Source organism: Octopus sinensis, linkage group LG4, assembly GCF_006345805.1.
Source record: "Octopus sinensis linkage group LG4, ASM634580v1, whole genome shotgun sequence".
Taxonomy (NCBI): domain Eukaryota; kingdom Metazoa; phylum Mollusca; class Cephalopoda; order Octopoda; family Octopodidae; genus Octopus; species Octopus sinensis.
In genome coordinates, this window is record NC_043000.1 from 25,646,493 (window position 1) to 25,662,811 (window position 16,319).

At 41.0% G+C, this 16,319-nt stretch overlaps 1 protein-coding gene across 4 annotated transcripts in view; it reads left to right on the forward strand.

The window, feature by feature from the left end:
• LOC115211123 (dual specificity protein phosphatase 3-like) overlaps window positions 1-16,319 on the forward strand; it is a 108,162-nt gene that overhangs the window by 71,671 nt on the left and 20,172 nt on the right. For all 4 annotated transcript variants that reach the window (XM_036501933.1, XM_029780058.2, XM_036501931.1 and 1 more), the window contains one exon: window positions 15,921-16,089. In XM_036501933.1, coding sequence (XP_036357826.1) covers window positions 15,921-16,089 — 169 coding nt within the window. The remainder of the gene's footprint in view (window positions 1-15,920; window positions 16,090-16,319) is intronic.

Genomic DNA, 16,319 nt, shown 5'->3' on the forward strand with positions numbered 1-16,319 from the left:
ACAAAAGTGGCTGAGTTTGCTTGTCATAAATGGTTATATATCACTTTGCTTCGCTTCCTGCTCTTGCTTGAAGGAGCTGGGGGTCATTCTAAGTTAGTTGCACCAGAGGTATCATTATGTGTAGAGCTGACCAGGTCAACCAGTCCTCTCCATTGTTGGCTGTCTCATGCCAGCCCTTCTGCATCCTGCAAGGTGATGTTGGGCCTCTGGTGATCTTCCCCAACCACATCTAGCCATGGGGCCTGCCATGGGTCCTCTTCCAGCCCGCAGTTGCTGCATCAAATGAGAGTAAATCATGATCTAGCAGAAGATGAAGGACGTGCGTGGATGGGCCAGATGGATTTTGGTGAAATAGATTGTCTGCGGCTGGATGCCTTTTCTATCACCAACCCTCACTTGACGTCTAGACAAAGATATACACAATCACATGCACACATATATACACACATATAAACATATACATGATGGACTTGCAAATCGACTCACAAGGTTTTGGTCAATCTGTAAACTACAGTCAAAAACACTTGCCCAAGGTGCAATGCAGTGGGACTGAACCCATGACCACACAGTTGGGGAGCAAGTTTGTCAACTACACAGCAATTCCTGTGCCTAATGTATATTCTTTTACTTGTTTCGGTCATTTGACTGCAGCCATGCTGGAGCACTTCCTTTAGTCGAGCAAATCAACCCCAGGACTTATTCTTTGTAAGCCTAGTACTTATTCTATTCTTTTTTTTTACCAAACCGCTAAGTTACAGGGCCGTAAATACACCAACATCAGTTGTCAAGCGATGGTGGGGTTACAAACACAGACACACACATACACATATATATACATATATACGAGGGGCTTCTTTCAGTTTCTGTCTACCAAATCCACTCACAAGGCTTTGATTGGCCTGAGGCTATAGTAGAAGACACTTACCCAAGGAGCCACTCAGTAGGACTGAATCCAGAACCATGTGGTTGGTAAGCAAACTACTTACCACACAGCCACTCCTGTGCCAATATGTAGAAGGAAATTTGATTTTTTTTTTGTTTTGCATTAATATCATGATATCGGTTTTTCATTCTTGTTTTTCTCTATTTTAATAAGAACTGAATAGAACTATGATTGCCTGATTGTGTAATTAAAACGTATTTAGCTAACAGATGCTACCATAGTTTGGTTGGCAAGTTACTGGGCGCCAAGTAGAAACCATTTTAATGTTAATTTCACAAAGATTTCAAATTATGATTTTTATTTCCCTCTTCTAACAATAATCAGGATTATTTCTATTCTTTGTGTTTTGACCAATTTTAATTTTTAGATTGTGGCCATGCTGGAGCATTACCCATAGCTGTATGGTTACAAAGTTCACTTCCCATCAATGTGGTTTCAGTCCCACTGCCTGGTATCTTGGGCAAGTGTCCTCCACTATAGCCCTGGGTGAGTGGATTTGGCAGGCAGAAACTGAAAGGAGTTCATCATATCATCATCATCATCATTGTTTAATATCCATTTTCCATACTGGCATGGGTTGGACAGTTTAATAGGAACTGGCCAGCCCAGGAGCTGTCCGGACTCCAGTTGTCTGTTATGGCATGGTTTCTATGGCTGGATGCTCTTCCTAATGCCAACCACTTTACCAAGTGTCGTAGGTACTTTACATGTGCCACTGGCCTGAGTTGGTTGCAAAACATGGCCTATGAGGGTAGAAGATCAGCGAAGGCTGGAGGTGTTCAACAATGACTTTCTCCGCTGCATTCTTCGCTGCCGACACATTGATCGGGTTCCTACAGCCAGTCTTTGTCATCGCCTGAATCTCCGGCCCCTCCCTTCAGTGCTTTTACAACGGCGCTTAAGGTGGTTTGGTCATGTGGCCCGGCATACAGAGGGTGAGCTGATTCGTGATACCCTCCTCCCACCTCCACTTCCCAACTGGCGCAAACACACGGGCGCACTGCTGAAGATCTGGGCAACAACGATAAAGGAGAACCTCTCCGAACTATCAAGTCCACGGGTGGTCTGTCTGCGCAGATGGAACCGCGAATGGCTCGCTATCTCCAGTGACCTTGTACGGGACCGTCGAGCGTGGGCCGCCATGGTTCGTGATGCAGTTAGGACCAGAGAAGAAGCCGGCTCAACCTGCCCTGGGTGAACGCTGTCACAAGTACAAGTAAGTACTAGCCTGAGTACATTTACACAGTACTGGCATTAGTGCACATGACATGGCATCAGCACCAGCAAAGGACATGCCTGTATGTATGGTTGACCATGGTTTTACTAGGCTTGATACATCTACTTAAGTGCAGCAAATCACCACAAACCCTTATCCCTTGTTATTTCCCCTATGAGGCCCAGCATCTGAAGGTCCTCTCTCACCACTTCATCCCATGTCTTCCTGGCTCTGCCATTTCCACAGGTTCCCTCCACAATTAGAGCTTTGCACTTCTTTATGCTGCTCTCCCTATACTTTTCCAACCTCATCTTACTTTTTTGCTCTTTTGCCCCCATTCTTTACTTTTTCCTGTATAATTTCTGTCGTAAATTATTCTCTCAATATGGTCAAATGTTGGCCCCAGTTCAATGACTGAAAAAAGTAACAGAATATTAGATTAAAAGAATGAAACACTATCACTTTCAATGCACCAGTTCTGATCCGATCTCCAACATTAGGCCACATGGAGCCTACTTTGTATTTAGATGGGTGACCACTTGGGAAACCTAGGGGCTGTAAGCCCCTCGCTTTTATAGGGGCAGGCATGTGTGTGTGGTAAGAAGTTTGCTTCCCAACAGCAAGATTTCAAGTTCAGTTCTGCTGCATTGCACATTGGGCAAGTGTCTTCCACTATAGCCTTGGACCAACCAAAGCCTAGTGGATGGATTTGGTAGACAGAAACTAAAAGGCAGCAAGCTGGTAGAAACGTTAGCACGTTGGGCAAAATGCTTAGCGGTATTTCGCCTGTCTTTACGTTCTGAGTTCAAATTCTGCCGAGGTCGACTTTGCTTTTCATCCTTTCGAGGTCGATAAATAAAGTACCAGTTACACACTAGGGTCGATGTAATCGACTTAATCCCTTTGTCTGTCCTTGTTTGTCCCCTCTATGTTTAGCCCCTTGTGGGCAATAAAGAAATAAGAAACTAAAAGAAGCCTGTCATATGTGTGTGTGTGTGTGTGTGTGTATCTATGTCTGTGTTTGTCCTTGTAAATTAGTGGTTTGGTAAATGAGATCAAGAGAATAAATACTAGGCTTAAAAAAAAAATTAAGTACCAATTCATTCAACTAAACCTTCTTGAATACGGTGCCCCAGGATGACCACAGCCTAATGACTAAAACAAGTAAAAAATAAAAGACATGTCTTAAAATAATCCTACCAGACTGTTTACTTAGAGTTGTTATTACGTTTGTGTTTCTGTCGAGGTTTTGCAGCCATTAAAAATATTTTATGGTTTTGTCTCTAATATTCTGTTTCACTGTTGATTAACTGGCCATAAAGGAACTACAAAACAGTTTTGGCACCTAATTTCAAAGTTGAGTATCAGTGACCTTGTCATAAATGGTGCTGTGGTGTTCTGAGCCAAAATAGCTTGTGATGTGAAGGAGGAAAAGACAGAAGCAGAGGGAGAATTATGGAGATCTTACCTGTCTATCTGGAAGGGGTTACTCACAACGTCCACGTGGTCTGTCTGCCGCTGTACCATCCAGCAGGTCTGCTCTCTTGCGCCTCACAAACCCCACATGCCCACCGCAGGCCCCACTTCTGACAGGACCTGCGTACTCCCTCACTTCCGGTCCTTCCCTCCAACACAGGTGCAATAAAAGAATTTGATATCAAATTTTCAAAGTAGTGTCAGTGACCAGGTCATAAATGTAAGGCAAAAACATTGGTGTCAAATTTTGGCATGGGGCCAGCCATTTGAGGGGAGGGGGAGGGCAGGCTAGTTGATTACCTCGACATCAGTGCTTGATTCGTACCCCCCCCCCCCAAGGAATGAATGGAAAGTCAACCTTGACAGAATTTAAACTCGGAATGTAAAGCTGAAAGGAGTGCTGCAAAACATTTTATTCACCATGGTAACAATTCTGCCAGCCCACTGTTTTGATAAGTAGTAGCAGGGAGTGGGTAAGTCAGTTACCCCCCCCCCCGTGCACAACTGGTACTTATTTTATCCCCCCAACCAAAAGGATGAAAAGCGAAGTTGACCTCAGCAGAATTTGAACTCAGAACATTTTGTATTTTGTCCAGTATGCTAACAAATCTGCCAGCTCTCCATTTTAATAATAATAATAATATTATTATTATTTCAAATTTTTGCCATGACGATTCCAAGAGGGTGAAAGGCTAAGTTGAGACCTCAGCAGAATCTGAACTCAGAACATAGCAGTGGGCGAAATACTGCCAAGCATTTCATCTAGCATGCTAACGATTCTGCCAGCTCACCACCTTAATAATAATAATAATAATTCTTTCCACTCTAGGCACAAAGCCTGGAAATTTGGTGGGAGGGAGGCCAGTCGATTAAGTCGAGCCCAGTACACAACTGGTACTTAATTTATCAATCCCGAAAGGATGAAAGGCAAAGTTGACCTTGGTGGAATTTGAACTCAGAACATAGTGACTAGCGAAATACTGCTATAGCATTTCGTCCAGCCTGCTAATGATTCTGCCAGCTCACCACCTTAACAATAATAATAATAATAATAATAGAGTAAAAGTGAATATATCAGGGTTTATGTCTATTTTTAATGGCAACACTACCTCTGCTAATTGTTTTAATTTTTTTACGCATGATCTCCGATCTGTGGACTTGTCAAACAAGTACAACACTGGAACTGATATTATTATATTTACCAAAATGTTCTCAAGAGATTATAGGCTTTATATTATTTCAGTATCAAGGGGTCTGATATGATTTACACCAAATATTGATTTTTTGTTTCTTTATATAGAATTGCATCATTAGAAAGAAATATCTACAAAGGGGTTGAAATATAATTGTGTGATGTGCCTGCCTAACAACTCAAAGCTCATTAGCCAGATAAATGAAGTGAAATAGCTCCACCTGTTAATTGAGCCAGTAAGTTCTGAAATTACGTTAATGAGTAATGGGGTTTTTTTCACCTTCAACGCACAATTTCTCTATATATTCTGACACTCCCTTAATTAAATGCATTAATGCTAACTTAACTGACATACTCTTTTACTTGTTTCAGTCATTTGACTGTGGCCATGCTGGAGCACCACCTTTTAGTCGAGCAAATCAACCCCAAGATTTATTCTTTGTAAGCCAAGTACTTATTCTATCGGTCTCTTTTGCTGAACCACTAAGTTACGGGGATGCAAATACACCAGCATTGGTTATCAAGTGATGTTGGGGGGACAAACACAGACACACAAACACACACACATATATATATATATATACATATATACAACAAGCTTCTTTCAGTTTCCGTCTACCAAATCCACTCACAAGGCTTTGGTCAACCCAAGGCTATAGTAGAAGACACTTGCCCAAGGTGTCATGCAGTGGTACTGAACCCGGAACCATGTGGTTGGTAAACAAACTACTTACCACACAGCCACTCCTGTACCTACATATTCACACTAGTTTGTTTTTAAGTGTGTCTCTCTACAGATTTTCTTCTTATAAACCTTTCAAATTCTTGGTAGTCATCATCATCATCATTTAACGTCTGCTTTCCATGCTAGCATGGGTTGGACGATTTGACTGAGGACTGGTGAACCAGATGGCTGCACCAGGCTCCAGTCTGATCTGGCAGTGTTTCTACAGCTGGATGCTGTTCCTAACGCCAACCACTCCAAGAGTATAGTGGGTGCTTTTTTACGTGTCACTGGCATAGGGGCCAGAGGTCGGCTGGCATCAACCACAATCAGATGGTGCTTTTTACTTACCACCAGCATGGAAGCCAGTCAAGGCTGCGCTGGCATCAGCCACGTTTAGATGGTGCTTTTATGTGCCACCAGCATGGGGACCACAACTACAATTTCCATTTGATTGTGATTTGATTTTGATGTACTTGACTCAATAGGTCTCCTCAAGCACGACTTGTGACCCTATGATCCAAGGTACTTTTGAATGGACTGCTTATGTGATACTGGTGTAGGTTACAGCTGTGAACTCACTTTATTTGCCGGGTCTTCTCAGTCACAGCATATCTCCAGAGGTCTCAGTCTTTTGTCATTGCTTCTGTGAGGGCCAACGTTCAAAGGTCATGCTACACCACCTTATCTCATGTCTTCCTGGGTCTCCCTCTACCCTGGAATCCTTCTACTGTTTGGGAGTGGCATTCTATATTTTAGAAGTGAGGAATTCTGTACATTATTTACATTACTTACATTGGATGGATATGTGTCCTCATCTTGTTTGTTGTTATCATAACATTTCGGCTGGTTTACTCTCCAGCTTTCATTAGGTGTCCTGGTAGAATTTTGTGCTATTGCCTCAGGCTAACCAAAGCCTTGTGGTTGGATATGATAGATGGAAAACTGAAAGAAACCTTTTATATGTGTGTATGTGTGTGTGTGTGTGTGTGTGTCCCACTTGACAACTGGTGCTGGTTTGTTTACATCTCTGTAACTTAGCAGTTCAGCAAAAGAAGAACAATAGAATAAGTACTGGAGTTGATTCTTTGAGCTAAATTTCTTCAGGGTGGTGCTCTAGCATGGCCACAGTCTAAATGACTGAAGCAATTAAAAGATAAAAGAAATAAATTGTTACCTATGATTAAAAGTGTTCCAGCTGATGGTTACGGCTTGAATGCCTTTGTTGATTATAGGTCTGTCAGGGAAAACCAAGGGCCAGCGACAGCTACAACAATTAAACATTAATAAATTAATCATCTATGACATGATTGCAATCTTGTATAGAGATACAGTCATTTCATTTCAGTGGAAGCTTATAGTTATTGAGAGAGGGAGAGAGCAAGAATGAGAGATGTGTTTCTGATAGTTGGGTGGATATTCGTGTTAAATATTGATCTGTTGTATCTGTACAAGGTCATAAATTTACAGAGAAAGCAGAATGAAGTTAATAGAATCTGGTATTCTATCATTCTGTCATTTCATTCCACTCCATTATGTGACATTGTCTTTATTCAATACTAGCAACATCACCCGGCATTGCTCGGGTTTGTTTCGACTCTTTAGAATTGGAATTTTTGAAAAGTAAAAATTTTGCATTATGTAGCTTTTTATTCTTTTTAAGTGGACATTTTTCTGGTTGAAATACACCGAAAAATGGCAACACAGAAGTCAAAATATCGTAAAAATAGGGATTTTCATAGAAAAAAAAAAGCACCTTTTTGATGTAAATAATTTTTGGTGTTATCATGATCCGATTTGAATTTTTTCTTCTACGGAAGGAAGAGCAAGCCTTCTTCTATCATACTCTCAATTTTGGTCAACTTGCGCCACAGGGTCTCGGAGGAGATAGTGTAAGTTGAAGGCTACCAAACCTGCCATACACAGACAACTTCAGCTTTATATATAGAGAGAGATTAGTGGGTGTCAACTCCAAAAGGAGAACAAAAAGCTTTCATGGAATCGTTTGATTTTCTAAAAGTAGCAGCCAAATAATCCTCATATCATATCTTACTCTTGTATGAAAGGGAAAGACATATTTATTTCTTTATTGCCCACAGGGGGCTAGACATAGAGGAGACAAACAAAAGGATTAAGTTGATTACATCGACCCCAAAGTAACTGGTACTTATTCAATCAACCCCGAAAGGATGAAAGGCAAAGTCGACTGTGGTGGAATTTGAACTCAGAACATAACAGCAGATGAAATACCACTAGGCATTTCACTCAGCGTGCTAATAAATCTGTCAGCTTGCTGTCCTCTTGGACATATAGGATAATAGTCCTGTTTAAATCTGTTCCCTCCACCCTCCTTGTTGCCTTTAGTGGAACTAGGGGTTTCCTCTTGTAAGTATACAGGCCAGATTTAGTTTGAAGATACATTCCTCCCTCCCTCCCTCACTCCCCCCAAAAAACCTCATGCTTTCCCCCTAAATAAACTACACATAAATATACATCTAATATAGGATAAAATTTTCAAAAAAATTTTGTCAGTGGCCAGCATATTTAAAAAATACTTTTTAAGGAGAAAATTATAAACAACTTTATAAATAAGGGCAAAAGGAAAAAAATTCCTATGCCAAATATGCTGAGAAATACACTTTAAATCGTCAATAAATCATCACTAAAAGCATGCATCTCGAAACAAGCTGACAGAAAGCATGGAAAGCGGACGCTAAATGATGATGATGATTCTGTTATTACTGCTTTTAGTGATGAATTATATGTGGTTATTGATGATTTAAAGTCTATTTCTCAGCATATTTGGCACAGGAATTTCTTTCTTTTCTCTTATTTATAAGTTGTTTACACATAAATATACATATATACATAAATATACAGATGTGCCATGGACATGGTTGTGTGGTTATGAAGTTGGCTTCCCAACCATGTGGTTTTGGGTTCAGTCCCACAGCATGGCATCTTGAGTTTTCTGTTATAACTCTAAGCCAACAAAAAACCTTGTGAATGAATTTGGTTAGATGGAATCTGAAAGAAGCCCATTGTATATATGTATTTGCTTATATATACACAGTATGCTGCAAACTGACATGAGAGAAAGGTCCCTCTTATGATATTCCTGTCATCATTCAATGACTGGTTGTGCTATTCAGCACAATACAAGACGGCAGCACTGAGCAGTGATGTATATCAATACAAACTTGTTACCAGATTCAAATCTGTAAGAAAGCCATTTGATGATAGGGTGGGGGGAAGCAGAGAGTTGGCAGGGGCTTATGGAGCATTGGACTAAATACTTTGTGGTATTTGTTCTGACACTTTGTACTTTGAGTTCAAATCCAACTAAGGCCATCTTTGTCTTTCAGCCTTTTAGTATTAATAAATATGGCAAGCACAAGACTGCCCTGCCTGGTGAAGATGCACCAACAATGGTGCCACCTCCTATGAACAGAACTGGATTGCAGAAGATGTGAGCTATGCAAATCCAAAGCCAAATCCCTGCTTTTAATTCATGTAGACCACCAGTGCCCAACCTGCAGAAGAGCCTTCCAAGCATGCATCAGATTGGTTGGCCACAGTTGGACACACTGTACTGTCTTCTTCTCCCATGTGATTTCCTAGGTCATCATCAACAATGACAGACAATCTAATGATAATAATAATAATAATAATAATGATTTCAAATTTTGGCACAAAGCCAGCAAGTTCAGCCGGTGGGGGCAGTTAAGTTGATTACATTGCCAGGCGGCACTGGCATGTGACCAGTCAGGCGGAACTGGCATCAACCACACTGGAATGGTACTTTTTACATACCACCAGCATGGGTGCCAATCAGGAGGTACTGTCATTGGCCTTGACAGTGGTTTCAAGTTTTTCCACAAGGGCAGCCATTTTAGAGGAGGAGATGTGTCGATTACATCAACCCCAGTGTTCAACCAGTACTTATTTTTATCAGCCCTGAAAGGATAAACAGTAAAGCCGACCTCAGTGGAATTTGAACTCAGAATGTAAAGACAGACGAAATGTCTTGAAGCATTTTGCCTAGCGTACTAACGACTCTTCCAGCTTGCCGCCTTAAAAATGATAATAATAATGATGATAATAATAATAATAATCATCATTTAATGTCTACCTTCCATGCTAGCATGTTGATAAATACAACACCAGTTCATGGTAGTGGATTGGAGGGATTGGTAAAGCATCAAATAGAATTTCTTTTGTTCCTTGTTGCTCTTTGGATTCTTGGTTCAAATTCTGCCTCTTCACATTGGCCTCTTTGTGGTGAGAAATTTCTTTTTTTTTTCTTTTCCTTTCAAGACCCAGCTAACTACAATAGGGTTCAAATATCAGACAGACCAACATCTTGATGCCATTGATAAAACAAGCAGAGCCTTAACAGACTAGAATAATTGCTGGAATGGTTTTGATCATAGGTTGACTTAATCTGTGCTGGGCTGGGGTTAAACAACAGTAACAGTGAAAGAACAGGACTGTCATGGCTGGAATAGATTTGATCATAGGTTGACTTAATCAGGTTGACCTAGGGCTAAACAGCAATAAAAAAAATATACCTCAACTCCTTAGATTAGAGATTGACTCAGCTGATGATACAGATGATGATGATGATGATAATATTCTCATCTCGAAAGGAAATTTATTGAACCAAATTAATTGGTCCCCATTATGGCCTCCCAATCAATTAGTGATCAATATATTTTTTCAGTTGAATCAAAGATGAAGCACGATAATGCGTGTTTCAGCTCCTGAACTATTAGTTGTGGCTGTTGTTGTTTGTGTTCAGCCAAGATGAACGATGTTATTACTCTTTTTGTATTGTAAAATACAGCAGAAGGAACAGAATAAAGAACAAAATTCTCAATATTCAGTATTTAAAGAGTAGGACATCTGACTGGCCCTGCAACCATCTTGTCTAACCTTATCTTTAGAACCAATATATCTCTGAATCTGTGGAGGCACAATGGCCCAGTGGTTAGGGCAGCGGACTCACGGTCGTAGGATCGCGGTTTCGATTCCTAGACCGGGCGTTGTGAGTGTTTATTGAGCAAAAACACCTAAAGCCCCACGAGGCTCCGGCAAGGGGTTGGTGGTGAGCCCTGCTGTACTCTTTCACCACAACTTTCTCTCAGTCTTTCTTCCTGTTTCTGTTGTACCTGTATTTCAAAAGGCCAACCTTGTCATACTCTGTGTCATGCTGAATCTCCCAAGACCTACGTTAAGGGTACACGTGTCTGTGGAGTGCTCAGCCATTTGGACGTTAATTTCACAAACAGGTTGTTCCGTCGATCGGATCAACTGGAACCTTCGTCATTGTAACTGATGGAGTGCCAACCATCTCTGAATCTGATGTTTTATTAACAACATATTTTACAGAAAGAAAACAGAAGTAAAAAAGATCAAATTATTGAGTAAAAAAATTGAGTAAAAACCACATAGCTACTTCACCAAGGAAATAAAGAAAAAGGAAAAAAAGAGGAAGGGGTAAGCAGCAGATGATGGTGGGGAAGGGAGCAATAGGTTGTATACTCCAGAACAAATGGCATGTTTAGCCACACCTCCTGGATATAATTTCAAAGGTGTCGACCTGGAGAATGGCCAGCGATACTCACTGCAACAGCCATCCCACCTTACAGAGTTTGACTCTTAGATGGACCCTAGTTATCTTGGTTTTGTGGAGGAAATCAGCAGGGCAGGGTCTGAAAACACCTGAGGTCTCGACACTGACCGGCACAAACTGACAGCAGATGGTCAAGCTCCTGTATTTGTTTATTGTTCTTTCCTCTGTGGTGGTGATACCTGGGTAATAATGATAATAATGGCTCAGGGTCACACTGATGGTGGCGAGCTGGCAGAAATGTTAGCATGCTGGGCGAAATGCTTAGCAGTATTTGGTCTTGCTTTATGTTCTGAGTTCAAATTCTGCCGAGGTCGACTTTGCCTTTCATCCTTACTGGGTCAATAAATTAAGTTCCAGTTGCATACTGGGGTTGATCTAATCAACTGGAATCCTCCTCTAAAATTTTGGGCCTTGTGCCTAGAATAGAAAAGAATAGCTCGGGGTCACAGTAGAAGGCTCTTGCCCGAGGTATCATCCTGTGAGATTGAACCAAGAGTCATGTGGCTGGGAAACAAACTTCTTGACCAAACCGCCACACCTGCCTCTGTTGCACAGCAAATTACTTCTCCTCAATGGCTCTGCCTGCACCTGTGGAATATACATATTGGAAATTGTAGTTATGATCCCTGTGCCAGTGGCACATAAAATGCACCATCCGAATGTGGCCGATGCCAGTGCCACCTTGACTGACTCCAGTGCTGGTGGCATGTAAAAAGCACTAACCCATCTTGGCCGTTGCCAGCCTCGCCTGGCACCTGTGCCGGTGGCATGTAAAAAGCACCCACTACACTCACGGAGTGGTTGGCGTTAGGAAGGGCATCCAGCTGTAGAAACACTGCCAGATCAGACTGGAGCCTGGTGCAGCCTCCTGGCTTCCCAGACCCCAGTCGAACCGTCCAACCCATGCTAGCATAGAAAACGGACATTAAACGATGATGATGATGATGATGATGTAGTATTTAAGAGGCTGAAATGCCGTGGAATGGCAAATAATGGCTGAGTCCTCCAGCAATGTTTGGATGTGGTTATTTATATTTTGATTTCTAAACTGGGTTGGAGACTCATTCTCGGTTGCAGACTCTCTCCCACATCATCATTTCTCACTATAACAGCAACAACAATGATTGGTGAAAGTGGCAGCAGCGGTGGTGGTAGTAGTAGTAGTGGTGGTGGTAGTAATGGTGGTGGTAGTGGTAGCAGTAGTGGTGGTGGTGGTGGTGGTAGTAGTAGTAGTAGTGGTGGTGGTGGTAGTAGTAGTGGTGGTGGTGGTAGTAATGGTGGTGGTAGTGGTAGTAGTAGTGGTGGTGGTGGTGGTAGTAATGGTGGTGGTAGTGGTAGCAGTAGTGGTGGTGGTGGTGGTAGTAGTAGTAGTAGTGGTGGTAGTGGTAGTAGTAGTGGTGGTGGTGGTAGTAGTGGTGGTGGTGGTGGTGGTGGTAGTGGTAGCAGTAGTGGTGGTGGTGGTAGTAGTAGCAATAGTGGTAGTAGTAGTGGTGGTGGTCATAATTGTGACAGTGAAAGTAATAGCCGTGATGGTTATAACTGATGATGATGATGATGATAGTAGTGGTGGGTGGTGGTGGTAGTAGTAGTAGAAGTGGTAGTGGTGGTGAACACACATGAGAATGCTATTTATTGTGAAAATGATGGGGATGGTGGTGGTGGTGGTGGTGGTGGTAGTTGTGATGTTGAAAAATCAATGATGGTGGTGGATGTGATTGTGATGGTTATTAAACACAATGTCGATGGCAGCGGCAGAAACTAATGGTTGGTGTGTGTGTGGTGGCAGTGGTGGTGGTGGCGGGGTTTGTAATGAAAATTTATGGTGATGGTGAGAATAATGAAAGCAATCAATTTTCATATATTAATCAATCCTAAATAGATGTCATTAACCCTACTTAACGGTTACTTAGACAGAAACCCTGTTAGTTACCACATCAATATATCAAAACAACATGTTGGGCATTCTCCAACAAATGTTTTGCCACATGAAATTTGCTACATGAAACAATGGTTGCCTTTTAAAAGACTATATGTATCTTTCATCTTTTACTTTTTTTATTTATTTCGGTCATTAGACTGTGGCCATGCTGGGGTAACGCCATGCAGAATTTTTAGTCAAATACTCTTGCTTTTTTTTACTTGTTTCAGTCATTTGACTGTGGCCATGCTGGAGCACCACCTTTAGTCAACCAAATCAAACCCAGGACTTGTTCTTTGTAAGCCTAGTACTTATTCTGTCGGTCTCTTTTGCCGAACTGCTAAGTTACAAGGACATAAACACACCAGCATTGATTGTCAAGCGATGTTGGGCGGGGGGGGGGGACAAACACAGACACACAAACATATACACACACACACACACACATATATATATATACATATATACGATAGGCTTCTTTCAGTTTCCGTCTACCAAATCCACTCACAAGGCTTTGATTGGCCTGAGGCTATAGTAGAAGACACTTGCCCAAGGTACCATGCAGTGGGAATGAACCCAGAACCATAAGTTCATAAGCAAGCTACTTACCACACAGCCACTCCTGCGCCAATCGAAATATTTTTTTTAAGACTAGTACTTATTCTATCAGTTTCTTTAGCTGAACTGCTAAGTTACAGGAATGTAAACACACCAACACTGATTGTCGGGTATTGGTGGAGAACAGACACACATACATACATACACATACATGTATAGCATGTGATCATGTGACCAACCAGATTATCAGATGTTGTTACACATCACTGGTCACAATACGCTTTGCATTGTTTTATCCTTCAAATGACACCAACCTGCTGGCTAGGTGAGCAGGCCAACATACTCCCCCCTGATTGAAAGGGGGACTGGAACAACGGGAAATGAAGTGCTTTGCTCAAGAACACAACATGCTGCTCAGTCTGGGAACTGAACTCATGATCTAGTTATGAGTGCAACAACCTTCTTACATACATACATACGTATGTACATATACAGTATCTTACATAAGCATGTACACCCCTAAAAAATTTCAAAAATTTATACTGTATAAAATATTTTACATATAGGTGCAGGAGTGGCTATGTGGTAAGTAGCTTGCTTACCAATCACATGGTTCCGGGTTCAGTCCCACTGTGTAGCACCTTGGGCAAGTGTCTTCTACTATAGCCTCGGGCTGACCAAAGCCTTGTGAGTGGATTTGGTAGATGGAAACTGAAAGAAGCCCTTTGTATATGTGTGTGTGTATGTTTGTATCTGTGTCTGTCCTCCCCCCATCGCTTGACAACCGATGCTGATGTGTTTACGTCCCTGTTACTTAGCAGTTTGGCAAAAGAGACTGAGAGAATAAGTACTAGGCTTACAAAGAATAAGTCATGGGATAAGCTACTTACCACACAGTCACTCCTATATATATATATAAATTAAATAATGAGGATAGAAATTGATATTAATCAATTAAAACCAGTGGCTTAGCATATCTTAAAAAATCCGAAGATTTAAAATCATATTACATACAAAATCAAGAGGAATGACCACTAAAGTGGACTCGTAATATGCTAAATATAGATGTCAAATCACCATTACCACAAAGAGTGTGTTCTTAAGAAAAAATTTCAGCAAAATGCCAAAATGTAAAAATAAGCAAAACAAATGAAAATATATGAAATATGTTTTTTATTTTGTATATTTTCATTTGTTTTGCTTATTTTTACATTTTGGCATTTTTCTGAAATTTTTTCTTGAGAACACACCCTTTGTGGTATTGGTGATTTGACATTTATATTTAGCATATTAGGAGTCCACTTTAGTGGTCATTCCTCTTAATTTTGTATATATATATCATCATCATCATCATCGTTTAACGTCCGTTCTCCATGCTAGCATGGGTTGGACGGTTCAACCGGGGATCTGGGAAGCCAGAAGGCTGCACCAGGCTCCAGTCTTATCTGGCAATGTTTCTACAGCTGGATGCCCTTCCTAACGCCAACCACTCCATGAGTGTAGTGGGTGCTTTTTACGTGCCACCTGCACAGGTGCCAGGCGAGGCTGGCAACGGCCACTGTCGGATTGGTGTATTTTATGTGCCACCGGCACATATATATATATATATACAAGGAGGTGCTAAAAAGTTCCTGGTTTTGTTCTAAAGAAAATAGAAGATAATCAGTTAATTATGATTTTATTCAACATGTTCCCCCCTCAGATTCACACACTCATTGCAGTGGTCCTTCAGTTTTTACTAAGCCCTGTAAAAGAACTCGGAATGTTGAGCCTCCAGCCAGGCCTTTCGGAATACCCTTAAAATCAGGAACTTTTCAGCACCACCTTATATGTACACACATACATATATATATGTGAATTTGACATGGGCGATCCTGTCTTGTATATAAATAAAAAAAAAAGACAGTCAATTGTTGTTCATTGATATTTCTCCATTTTCTTACATCAATTATTATTTATTAATTCAATACAAATAACCTGCATCCCATCTAACGACTGTTTCTGCCTCCAATGTTGTATGGTATTGCCATTGTTATGTTAAAATATTTATCATATTTAGTAATAAAACTGATCTGAAACATGGAGCTTCACCAGAGTGAAGAATAAATAAAGAAGAACATTCATCATAATCATTTTATGTCCATTTTTCCATGCTTGCATGAGTTAGATGAAATTTGTTGAGACAGACTGAATCTAAATCCTAAATATAAATTTGTTGTTTTAAATTTTCTTGTGAATTCCATTTGTTTTTATTAAAGGCAACACTGTGATTAAAGATGGAGATATGTCATATAACACAGAAACCTACAAACAGTTACGCGAAATTCTACGTCCCAGTAACGTCGATCAATATGGCTGGGTGTTCACTTTTCATTCGATGCCGGGACAATATGATGAAGTCTACCCTGGAATTCTTTTAGGAAACAGGTATGTGATGCCTTTGCTTCATTCTTTGGCTCGTGTAGTTCTTTAGCACTGTAACAGCATATAGCTGCATCTGCCATTTGTTGGTGATTTCCTCTTATTCCTAGTGGATGACACTTTTGTACCAATCAGGCAACAACCCCACCCACAACCTGTGGGTTTGTTTGGGTTTTATGAGATCAGAGTGCATATCTACTGTAGCCCATAGTCTGTAATTGATGCACATTATTGAG